At 38.8% G+C, this 12,752-nt stretch overlaps 2 protein-coding genes across 2 annotated transcripts; both read left to right on the top strand.

Moving 5' to 3' along the window:
* Window positions 1-224: 224 nt before the first annotated feature.
* Window positions 225-6,538, top strand: polk (polymerase (DNA directed) kappa; the record flags this gene model as incomplete). The annotated part of the gene is made up of 14 exons (XM_079251674.1): window positions 225-353; window positions 627-746; window positions 861-1,013; window positions 1,140-1,271; window positions 1,359-1,509; window positions 1,605-1,808; window positions 1,916-2,040; window positions 2,967-3,133; window positions 3,223-3,255; window positions 3,386-3,482; window positions 4,147-4,318; window positions 4,476-5,495; window positions 6,273-6,321; window positions 6,424-6,538. The coding sequence occupies 14 exons, from the start codon at window positions 225-227 to the stop codon at window positions 6,503-6,505; spliced, it is 2,634 nt and encodes an 877-aa protein (XP_079107800.1). The 3' UTR covers window positions 6,506-6,538.
* Window positions 6,539-8,139: 1,601 nt separating this feature from the next.
* Window positions 8,140-12,613, top strand: ankdd1b (ankyrin repeat and death domain containing 1B; the record flags this gene model as incomplete). The annotated part of the gene is made up of 15 exons (XM_079252171.1): window positions 8,140-8,311; window positions 8,610-8,710; window positions 8,860-8,958; window positions 9,043-9,141; window positions 9,323-9,427; window positions 9,529-9,630; window positions 9,784-9,882; window positions 10,336-10,434; window positions 10,593-10,691; window positions 10,852-10,950; window positions 11,038-11,136; window positions 11,372-11,467; window positions 11,837-12,038; window positions 12,308-12,439; window positions 12,558-12,613. 15 exons carry the CDS (start codon window positions 8,140-8,142, stop codon window positions 12,611-12,613), a joined length of 1,659 nt encoding a protein of 552 aa, XP_079108297.1.
* Between the last annotated feature and the right edge of the window lie 139 nt (window positions 12,614-12,752).

Consider the following 12,752-nt stretch of genomic DNA (forward strand, 5'->3'; position numbering starts at 1 on the left):
GAAACAACATATTCGTTGCTATTCTTCACAACAATTAGTAACTGAGGCATAGTATTTGTTTTTTTTATTTACTTATTTACGGTTATCTAACTCATATCCAAAATTGGGCAGATATCTACAATAGAACTACGATGTCATAGAGTTGTATCAGCTAGTCAGATAATTGAATCGAGTGTGTTTTAAGCAGACTATCAACACGTTATATCAGCGGTATACTATCCAGGATGGAGAATAAGACTGCATCCACCAAAGAAGAGGGCTTCCTCACCAGGATGGCACTCAACGATAACAAGGCTGGTATGGAGGGTCTTGACAGGGACAAGATCAACAAGATCATCATGGAAGCATCAAAGGTTAGTCCTGACAAATACACCAATCCTGCATCCATAAAGATGACATCAGTGACTCCTATTTAAAAAGGGAGAAAATGAACTAAATGTATAATCTGCTGTGGACTTCAGGAACTGCGAGGATCACTTTCACTTTTGTATCACAGCTCTTTGACTAGATCTTTCATGTCCTGATAAAAGAAGACATGCTATAAATGCTATTGTATGATTTCACTAAGGCTGTTTTTTTTTAGAAGTTAATACAAGCTGAATTTTGTTCTTGTGTTTCCTACAAAGGGATCCAGGTTTTACGAGAATGAGCTGAAGAGAGAGCAGCAGGCGAACCAGCGTATTGAAAAGATGATGCTCCAAAAGGCACAAATCACAGAACAGCAGTTAAATAAAGCACAGGTTCAGGTTAGATATATTATGATCTTGCTGGAGTCTGTTGCCACTATTTACTGTTTAGAGCTTCCACAAATGAAACATGAGGAGATTTCAAATGATGATATTTTAATAATCTTTTTGTAGGTGAAGAAGATGGCCTTGGCCCTGGAGAAAAGTCGTGATCTAAGCCGTATGATTGTGCATGTGGACATGGACGCTTTCTATGCTGCTGTGGAGATGAGAGACTGTCCTGAGCTGAAGGACAAGCCCATGGCTGTGGGATCCATGAGTATGCTGGTGGGTTGAAATATCTTGAAAAAAGGACAGGCTTTTGACAGATTTTTTCCTAGATAACTCATGCAGCTGCAAATTGTGGGTGTAACAGACAAAGCAAATGCTATCATGTTTTTCCCCTATTTTCAGTCAACATCTAACTACCATGCCAGGAAATATGGAGTTAGAGCTGCCATGCCAGGCTTCATCGCAAAGAAACTTTGTCCTAACTTGGTCATTGTTCCAACTAACTTTGATAAATACAGAGCTGTCAGTGATGAGGTATGCCCAAAAAAACAACAAGGAGCAAACAATGTCAAATAGCCGCTTTGCAGCCGTTAACAGTCATGAATTTCATCTTTCCGAAAGATCCGGGAGATCTTCGCAGACTATGACCCTCACTTCCAACCAGTGAGCCTGGATGAAGCCTATCTGGATTTTACTGACCACCTGGAGCAGAGGCAGAGTTTGCCAGAGTCCGCACGTACACACCGCTACCGCATCTCAAGCATCGCTGCAGGCATGATATATATGATTAGAAATGATTTATTAAGTGAATGATGTGTTTTGATGACTTGATGATTTAATCTTTACGTGAAATATTTTTCTCTACAGGTACAAAGTTGATTGAGCCCCTTAAAAAGGAAGAATCAGACCTCTCTCCTGTCCTGTTTGAGGATAGTCCAAGCTCCTCTCCCTGCTTGCTGGGCTCTGATGGTGCTGGTGGCGCTTGTGAGGTTTTTGGGACATCTGTTGAGGAGGCTGTGAGAGAGATGCGCTTCCGCATTGAGCAAAAGACGACGCTGACTGCCAGTGCAGGTGAGGGGGAAGAAACACATTTGCTCTTTTAAATACATTCCACCATCATACAGGTTTTACCAGCTCTTTCATTTATAAATGTTTCATACTATCACACTTATCACTAGGAATTGCTCCAAACATGATGCTTGCCAAGGTGTGCAGTGACAAGAACAAGCCCAACGGACAGTATAGACTCCCCCCCACCAGAAAGGCAGTCATGGAGTTCATCCAGAATCTTCCAGTTCGCAAAGTACAGTACAAATCACCCGAACAAAAACATAACACAGTCGTAGTAGTAGTAGTGTAAGTGTTTTATTTGCATATGTGAAAAAAACAGTTAAATTGTGTGTTGCTTCATTCAAATTGCAAAAAACTCAAGGCTGCATATCTGGGCCAGAAGCTTCCTCTCTAGCTAAAGCTAATTCCATGCTTGATGGCAAAATGAAGCCTTGGTGTTGTCAGTTTTTTTGTTTTTCCATGGCTGTCCATCTTCATCTGGAAATTGACAGTGTAACTTATGGCAATGGAGTTAAAGTTCTTGTACAGTGAGACTGCCAGCTGATTTCATCATGGCAACTCTTGGCTTTTTATTTTGGAGCCACGCAGCTTTCTTTCATTTGATTTACAGAACATATTGAGATTAAATTATACATTAAATTAAGATATAGCTAGAGTTCTTCATTACTTGGAGTAATTGGCTGTTAAAAAGTTAGTTATTGTTTTAAGTTGTAGCTGTTTGGACTACTACACACCACCAAAGGCTTAACAGTAAATAATAATTGTATTTCACTGAGATATTTGAAATGGATAAGCCTGCAATCAGGCTTGGAAAAATGAAAGAAAAGTTGTTATATATAGTTCTGTTCATCTAGCACACAGCAATTTTTGTGTTTCCATATCCTTCAGTAATCCTCTAGTTTTGCAGTACTGTTATAGAAATAGCAATTCACATGTAATGTATAGAAAAAGAATTGCCTTTAGTTATATTATTTGATTAACTCCTTGTAAATTTGTTTCAGTAAATGAATGAGTCAATGATGATGCTCGAAAGAGCCGAGACAAACACTTTCTGTTTCATTAGAGGCTTGTAGATCTGCTGTACAATTACTATAATGTGTCACAGAAATTGAGAAAAATATGTATCAATATATGGAAAAATTATACATCTTCCATCAGATTTGTGGCATAGGGAAGGTGAGTGAGAAGATGCTGAATGCTCTGGGTATCACCACCTGCTCCCATCTTGGCCAGCAGATGGCACTGTTGTTGCTGTTGTTCTCGGAGACATCGTGCCATCATTTCATAGAAGTTTCTTTGGGTCTGGGCTCGACACATATACCAAGGTATTGTATGCACTTATTATTTAAAGAAAAAGAAAAACACAAAATTGTATGAAGAGAAGGAATAATTTCGTCTCTTTGCTTTCAAATAGGCATGAAGAAAGAAAAAGCATGAGCACAGAGAGGTTTGTTGTGACAGAGACCGTTATTAACCCTTAAAATGATTGATTTTAGTAAAAATTCTTTTTACTGCCCATTATAATGTGTATCTGATCTTTTCTTCTGTTTTTTTCTTTGGATGCGAAATATTGGCAGGACATTTAAAGAGCTCAGTAAAACAGAGGAGCAGCTTTCTTTATGCAGTGAGCTATGTGAAGACCTGGCAGAGGACATGAAGAAAGAGGGTCTGAAGGTACAAGAGGTTTTATTTATTTTTAACTCTGTGCATATCATTTGAATAACAAGATTGAGCAAAAGGGTTTTTAAGTTATGAACCAACTTTCTATTTTGTGTACGTAATTGTTGTGATATTTCTTGAACAAATCTCGCCTCAACAAAATCTGATAGTTTCAGAATACACAAAGAGAAGCAAATAGAAATGAACATTTCATGTCACAGATAAAGAACAAGTTGTTATTTTGGTAAGGAGAGAGATAAAAATACAGTCCTGACCTTCCGAGTATCACCCTGACTTCAGACTGAGTCTCATACAATTACCTTAACCTGTCTGTTCCTTTTTGAATCGATAGAGGAAGGACTGGATGGCTTGGCACGATCATCACCCTCCTTCCTCGGTCCCTTGATAGCAAGACAAAATGGAGAGCCATTAAAAAGACAGCAGGGGCTACTATCAACCTCTGATGTTCCCCCTTGGGAGATGATCACATTACTATGAAAACTCATAAAAAGCATTCTGACAGATCAGTCAGTGATGTGAGAGATTACACAGATTTTCATCTCTCTTCTATTTACAGGTCTTCCAAACACACCTATTGATTCTGCTGTAATAGGAAGTTGTCGTAAAGAAGACGGAAATGGCTTTAAGTGTTTAATGTGTTTTGTTCATTTCTTTGCAGGGTAAAACTGTCACATTGAAGCTAAAGAACGTGAACTTTGAGGTGAAAACCAGGGCGCAGACGCTCCCTTACGCTGTTGCTACAAAGGAGGAGATCTTCGCCGTTGCTAAGGATCTGCTAAAAATGGAAATAGAAAATGAAAGCCCCCAGCCACTCAGACTGAGGCTCATGGGTAATTAGATTTAGTAATACAACTAACATATCAATTAATAGAACTGGCTTGGAATAAAGTTAAATGATCTGTGACACGCTGCATGTAGGAATAATGGCACACTTTGCATTTGCTTTCTTTGGGGATTTCTTTGACTTATTTGTGTTTGGGCTGGTAGGTGTTCGAGTATCTGCCTTTTCCAGTTCGGATGATAAAACGCCCATGCAGAAGAGCATCATTGGCTTTCTTCAGCCAGGAAGAACCAACTGTAGTGACTCCTCCAAAGTAAAGCATCAAAAACCTGAAAAGGAGCGTCTCTCTGATCACCCCTCAGTGCTTCTGCAACCGTCACCAGTAAAGAATGGCCCGAAAAAAGAGGAAGCTCACTGGCAGAGTGAGCAGGGGGACTCTGGAGGACGTCAGGCTGATGAGAAACCCCAGCAGTCATTCTTCCAAAGAGCTCATGCAAAAAGACTGCAGCTCCTGGTAGCAGATGTAAGCACCCAACAGGATGGATATGAGAAAAACATGTGTGTGACTGCTTCTGTAAGCACTTCCTCTGAAGAGAGTGTAGAGTCATCAACAAAAGCAAACAAGAATAACTATTCTGTGCCAGAACTCTCTACTTCTGACCAGAACCTGGCTTCTATGTCACACGCGAGACCACAAAGCCTCACATGTCCTGTGTGTTTCAATCAGGTGGACACAAACGATTTAAATGTCTTCAACACTCATATAGACGTCTGTCTTAACGACGCGGCCAGCAAGCCAAAGGAGAGCACATTTTCAGACGAGGAGTCAGATTTGGATCCAGAGGAGGAACGTCATGAATGTGAAGGTGGGCAAAGACAGGGAGAGGAGGAGGTTGAAGAGGAGCAGCTAACTAATGGCGAAGAGCTTGAGTTTGGCGGTGTTTATGTTCGGAAAGGCCAATGCAGCTTGAAGAACAATTCGGTTCAAAAGGTTTCACTGATTAAAGGTGACAACAAACATGTGACCTTGCAGCAACCTCAGTCATGTCACAGTAAAAGTCCCGTCTTCGTCTGCCCAGTATGTCACCTGACCCAAGACACCGATGACCTCACAGTCTTTAACCACCACGTTGACCTCTGCCTGAACCAAGAGGTCCTACATGAGCTCAAGGGACAGACGACATTTACAATAAATCCACCTGCAGTTAAAAATAGCAAGACTGAAGGTAAGTGAGTGTATTAAATGTTTTTCAACTCGCTCAGCAGCAGCCTGATTGTGAGGACCTTTTTATTAGTTACAGGCATTAATGATGAGCTCCTAAGACAATACAAACATAGCTTTTTCACTAATTCAGCAGTTCTGGAGCAGCGTCTCTACGATGAGTCCAGTATTTATTCCTCATCCAGCAGCGTCTGGTCTGCCATCACCTGATGCCTCTTTATCTGCTCAATCCTGCTGTTTGATCCTTAGAAGATAGTTATATAATCACATATCATTATCTTTGTACTTGGTGGGGCTACATGTATGTAATTTATTTCTGTATGAATCTCAAGTTTAAGAATCTATCAATCCTCAGCTGTGAACAGACTTTATCTGGTTAAAAATATCCTTAAACTGCGGGTGTGTGACTTCTCTGGAGCTAATAGAAGGAATGTCTATTTGGAGGTTTGTCAATGACCTATTACCCTGTTATTTACTGAGTGACATTGTGTGAGAAGTTTGTATTGATTCAGGCAGAGAAACGACATCTCATTTCACCCCATGGGACCCCTCTTGCCCCAGTCTTGGAAATGGCTAAATCACTTTCTCACTTATTCATTTCCTACAATGAACTGAAGCCTGGGTTCCTCTTAAACAAGCCTGCTCCTGGAATTGCTGTCTTTATGTTCCTGAGGAGATGCTGCAACACTGCTCCTTCTTAAAAGATGTCTTATGTCTGAGGAGAGATAAGGAAGTTCTGCTTCTTCCATCCATGTCATTTGGTGTCTGTTTCTGGTTCTAGAAAGAGGACTTTTCCCGCCGCAGCAAGCAGGTAAAGGTAAAAGCAAAAGGTGAGACAGCTTGACTATGGCTTCACATGTTGATGTGTCAAACCTGCAACAACTTTTATATTAATAAAATCTGTTTTGTTTGTTTTGTTTTTCTTGACCTAGACGTGACTCGCCTTCTTCTCCACCTTCAAAGAAAGCTAAAAGCCATGGTTTCTGCAACACCATAGACAAGTTTTTCAGGTGACAGCATCATGTCGATCTGGACAGCGAGCAAGCCTTTAAGTTGGCCAAACTGGGATAGAACTTCTCAAATTATATGATTGCACTGGACAGGTTATATTTATGCCTTGCAATTATTGCACACAAAGCCTGTTCCATGTCCTGAAGAAACAAAAAGCTAATCACATGCTTTTTTTATAAGCCATGCACAGAATTAAACACAGGATCAAGAAGTTTGTTGCTATTATAGCAAAATAACAAAGACTTTTCAAAGGGCAGGTGTCTGGTAGTGCTAATTTCTTCCTTTCTGCTGTAAAGTTATCATTTTAATGAACGCGTAATGGTGTATAAGAATATTTAGTATCCATTACTGTGCTGTGAGTTTTAATTTTGTTGCCCTTAAGTTATTTTATTCTTGTATTTCAGCACTTTAGAATCATATTTATTTAACTTATGCTGCTGACACAGTTTATCTCTGATAATGAAGGTAAGAGAAAGTTTGTAATATGTATTGTTGCAATGAATGAATAAATTACTTTGCCTGAATTCTCAGTTGTTATGACATTTTTACAATCAGTGCTATCCTCTCTTCCTCAGCGTTAAGTTTAGATCTGACTGGTTTAACCCTTTTTGTGGTGAGCACTCCTCATCTGGTGTTTCCAGGTTGGACCAGCAGAATTACTGGGTTTAATGGTGCAGCATCATAATTTCTATATCACCTTTTGATGGATGTTAAATTACCTCAATAATGAGATATAATGTAAATTGGTTAATATTTTCTGATAAAGAACAGTTTTCAATAAAATGACCATTTGTCTTATGAAGTGTGAAATTTATAGACATCAAATATTTAAGATGGGTGAAACTAATCATTTTTATTTTACATAAGTAGAAATAATTTAAAAAAAAAAAAAAAACATTTAATTTTTTCAAGCTAGATTCCTCACAATCAGTTAAAAAATAAGAACTATACATCATCTGCTGGCACCAAGAATGTAGATGGTATAAGAGTGAGTGGTGAGACTTTCAACACATTCAGAAATAATGTATGTAGTGTGTTTAGAACATATTTTTCTTACATGTAGGCTCCGGTTGACCCACATGTGCAATGAATCGAGTCTTTATGTATGCTGTACCTTTGAATGAAAAGATGATTATCTGTCATTTTGCTTTAACTTAATTGGCCAAATGGAAGTTTTCTGTTTTGAGCATTTACTCACATGTAAAATATAAAGGAGAAAAAAGTGGGGGCTGCATTGTCACACCGTAACCACAGCTGAATGATGACCATTTCTGAAAATGTGTACTGTGACTAAAATAACCCTCATAAACTTCAGGTTATACCAGAGTTTTGTAATAATTATAAGTCTTGAGTGACCAAAAGTTAGTTTGCATTAGATTCTCGTGTAATTCAATGGATGATAAATAAGTTAAGCCATAGTTATACCACCTACTAGTCATGTACACAGGTGAGGCATGTCATGTTAAATATGCTCTGGTACTATCAGCGGACTTTTAAGGGCGTTAGCTGGTAAAGTAAACAGGAATTGGCCCCACAGCATTAAGAAAATATGTGTTCACTTCTATATGAAGGCATTCTAAGGAGTGGGACAGTGAGACCGAGTAGAAAAGGGTTTCTTCATTCTAATAAAGTTTGCAATGGAGAGAAGAGTTTTGGCTTTCAGGACCATGATCAAGGAGCATCCTTTGAAGGAGAATATGGATCCTCGAAAGTGGATCCAACACGAGACTGCAGGGGGGTTTGCTGACTTCATGTTCAACAAACACTCAGACAAAGAAGCAGACAACAGTTTTGACAGCAAAGAAATGTGTAAGTATTTGTATAATGATAATACAATGAAAAAAAGGGGGAAATGTAGGCTTAGGTTTTAATTTTAGAACAGAAAAATGATTGAAAAAGCCATTTAGAGCTAAGTTTACTGTGTTAATTATTAGCGTTGTATTTGTAGGAGTGCCTTCATGCTCATACTGCATGCACAGTTGCTTTATCCTTTGGTTCATGTTTTAGTAGAAGTATGTAGATGGACAGTACTCTTAGTCCCTGGGGATGTATGTAAGATAAGATGGAAAAATAAACAGTAATGTGTAAAATATGTTGTGATGAGCAGTACTTGAAGCAGAGAAGCAGTTTATGGAGGCAGCAAAGAGGAATGATGTGGAGACCATGAGGAATCTTGGAAAAGGTGTGAATATAAATGCAAAGAATGTGGTGAGTTTAACCAGACAAACTACTGATGTTGTACAACTCTGCATTATTTATTGTCACACAGATTTTAAAAAAAAAAAAGGCTGAACAGCTCTAGGGTTTTGGAGAAGCTCATTAAATGCCTAATATACTGTTTATATTCTTTGCCTCAGCAAAACAGGACTGCACTTCACTATGCAGTCGCTGGCAAGAACCAGGAAGCTGTTCAGCTACTTCTACAGCGGAGGGTCAAGGTGGATCAAAAGGACAAAGTGAGAGGATTGAAAATGTTTTAGCCATAAATGGATTTAGTAATATTTTGAACATGCCTCCACTTTGGGCTCTGTTTCTGACAGTATGGCGTGACACCCATTCATCTAGCTGCTTGGTTTGGCAGTTTGGAGATCCTGAAATTATTAGTGCAGGCTGGGGCCGAACAAAAGGTTGAGAATGAGGTAAAGTAGATGATTAGATTTCTCTGAGACACAAACAAAGAAATGGACCAGATTTTTTAATAAAAAAGAAAAATCCTTGATATTATTTTTAACATGTGTGAGCTCATCCTTTTAACACAATGGAACAGTTGACATGTTTTATCTGATGAATCCTTATTTAAAACTGGCTTTCTTAACTCAGGAAGGACTGAACATTATGCACTGCGCTGCCATCAACAATCACACGGACATTGTAGAGTTTATCATTGATAACCTTCAGATGAAAGAACTGGACAAGGATGACAAGGTATTTGTTTTGCACTTTTTTTTTCATAAATCAACTGTAATAATCACTTCAGACTAAAATGTGTTTCAGTGGATGTCTGTGACGCACTTCTAACATTTCAGTCAGGACGCCTGCCATTTGCTCTGGCTGCAGAGCATGGGTGTGTTCAGATGTTACAAATACTGATGGAGCCCTACAACATGGCCACTATGAAGCCTGATATGGTGTGTGTTGCTTTTCCATCATATTTTACAGCACATATAAGGCTATTTACTTTCACATGTGCTCGAGTTTACATTTTTTGTGTCACATCTGCAAGAAAGCTCAAAGTCAAACCCTCTTTGATGTGAGTCGTTTCCCTCCCTTCCTTCTGCCAGAAAGGGGACACGCCCCTGCACTTAGCTGCCAGGAACGGCCACTTGGACACCATCCAACTGCTGCTGCAGAGCTTTGATACTCGAGATGAAGTCAATACGGTAGACAATCAGTTGAAACATCGTCTCTATCAGGGTTTGGTTTGTGACTGTGTGTTCAGTGGCTAATGTACTGCTGGATGGTGCTTCTTTTTGAGATTGATTAAGATGCTTCAAACATGTTGTGGTTGCTACATCATACCCTTTGTCGTGGCTTGAATTGAGGAAAACTGAAGTTTTTCTGCCTGTAACATAATGATGGATCTGTTTTACAATGACAAAATCAGATCACGTTGTTCAACAATTTATAGAACTATCCCAGATAAATAGATTACCAGTGTCAGGTAATTTGTTGATAACCATTTACATTTTAGTTATTTATGAGTTTTCTTTTGTTAAAGGTTTAATTCCTTTCAGTGTAATAAGTTGTTTCAGAAAGTGGTCCACTTGAGCAGAATATTCTGGTCCTGTTTAGTGAGCCAGCATAGAATTCACTGATAAAATCCTATGTTGTAGGATGGTGAGACAGCTCTATACCTGGCTGCAGAAAATGCTCATGAAGAATGTGTCCTGGCCCTGCTGGAGGCTCACTGTGACCCGAACATCCTCACAACGGTACTATCAAGGAAAATGCAAATTCCAGACATTAAATCTTTGCTGTTCTGCCCTGTTATGAATTAAACTGTTCTGTTATATTCATATAAGGTTCATCCTCAGATCAGCATTATTACATTAATATTTAAATTGTACAGCTGACCTCTGGCTCTTTGTAGACCAAATGCAGTGCTCTCCACCCAGCCTCAGAGAAAGGACATGCTTCTGTTGTTAAGCTTCTCTTAAACTACAATGCCAATCCAGATTTTCAAAACCAGGTGAGCAAACACAAGAAAGGGACTCACTTTAAAGACTTTCTTTCACATGGATCAATCACATAAATTAGCTTTGCTGCCAATATATCACCTCATATAGTTTTTACATAATTTTGTTTCCTTGTTTTAACTGGTCAACATTTTGGCTCATGTTTTCCCTCAGCACCTACAGACACCTCTCCACCTGGCAGTACAGAACAGCCACATTCCTGTAATTCATTCTCTTCTGGCAGCAGGCTGCAACATAAATCTTGCAGATAAGGTACGATAAATGTCACAACACAGTTAAATAAGGTATCCGCAAGCATGTACATAAACAACATTGACCTACCATAATCTGCATCTTTAGAGGTCCCAGACTGCAATGCATCTAGCTGCAGAGCTCGCCAGGACTGAAATTGTGGAAATGCTTATTAAAGCGGGTGTGGATCTAACACTTCAGGACAGAGTAAGGATTAACTTTGTTTCTAGCACAGTAGTTTCCACATAAATTAAATTGTTGGAAGTCAAAAAGCAAAAAAAAAACCAAAACAAAAAAACAAACTGTATTCCATCAATCTATGCAATACCGCTAACACGACATGCTGAAAGCTTAAAAAAAAAAAAAAAAAAAAAAAATCTTATCCAATATGAGATATCAAACTATTGAAATTTACTTATTTGAATTGTCCATGCTGGATCAGCAGGGTAAGACGGCTCTTGGTGTTGCTGCCAGAGCAGACGAGGCAATTATTGTGGACATGATCATCAAAGCAGAAAGATACAACGCCTGGAGAAAGGTGACAGTCAAATGATCCTTATCATTTTATACATTTCAAATGGACTGCAATCTTTTCTTTTTTTTAATGCTTTGAAATAATTAATCACAAATGATTTATTACCCTATCACATTCTCAATCAACTGAATCCCTTGTAATTACATTAAGTCATCCATTGTTAAATAAATAAATCACTCAACAGCCAGAAACATCTGACAGCCAATTTGGGTTAAATTAAATTAACAACATGCACATCCTAGTGCTTTTTTTAAACTCTGGATTTAATATTGCTAATTATGTATGCAGCCAGTCATCTTTTCCTATGCCTCTGTGTATTCTTCGTCTGGTGGCCTTTATCCGTCTTCTGACATGATTGAATTGCCCTTTCAGGCCAACCCTGAGCTCAGTGAAAGCGTTCATAGCGAGTATCCGCTAACGTTTAAACTTGACCATCGCTTTGAGACCAAGCAGCTCCGTTCGATAGCCTGGCACCTGGCACATGAGCTCCTGAACGCAGGAGATTGGAAAAGACTGGCAGAGCACTGGAGCTTTACCAAGGAGCAAATGTGTGCCATTGAGGAGCAGTGGACAGGTGCCACAACACACACTCAGACACACAGGACAGGCTTTATGAATTTGGAAACTCTAGAAATCTTAAACATAATTTGCTTAAAATCAACATCTGGCAAATACAAATCCATGAACTCTGGCAATGAAAACTATTTATTATTATTATTATTTTTTTTAATAAATTTATATTTTGAGACATACTAATTAGAGGAAAAGAAAAATTGTCCTGATTCTATAACATTTTTACAATTTTGCCTTTCCGACTGCACAGTGTTGCATGTTTGTCCACAGGTCAGCACAGCTATAAGGAGCATGGGAACAGGATGCTGCTGATCTGGCTCCATAGGGAGGAGCTGGCTCAGGTGAATCCTGTTAAAGAACTTTACCAGGGCCTCGTCCTCATCGGAAATAGGAAAGCTGCAGGTGCATTTCGTTAAACATTTTCTCCTCACAAATATACACTGGCATATAAAAACATAGTTGTGCTCATCAGGTTTGTGCAAAAAAGTTTTTCTTCATAAATGGTTCACTTGTCTTCCAGATAAGATTCGGATGGAGGCAGTAAGTACCAGCAGGAAGAGCTGTTGCATTTCATGAGGAAGACTGATACAATCTTTAGACTGAAAACGAACTTTTTTTACAACACTGATAACCACTGCTCTATTAAAAAAAATGTGTGATGAAATTATTTATTTCAAAAATAAAATTGTGCATCACATTATTAAATATGGCTTTG

The sequence above is a fragment of the Telmatherina bonti genome (genome assembly GCF_933228915.1).
Source record: "Telmatherina bonti genome assembly, chromosome: 13".
Taxonomy (NCBI): domain Eukaryota; kingdom Metazoa; phylum Chordata; class Actinopteri; order Atheriniformes; family Telmatherinidae; genus Telmatherina; species Telmatherina bonti.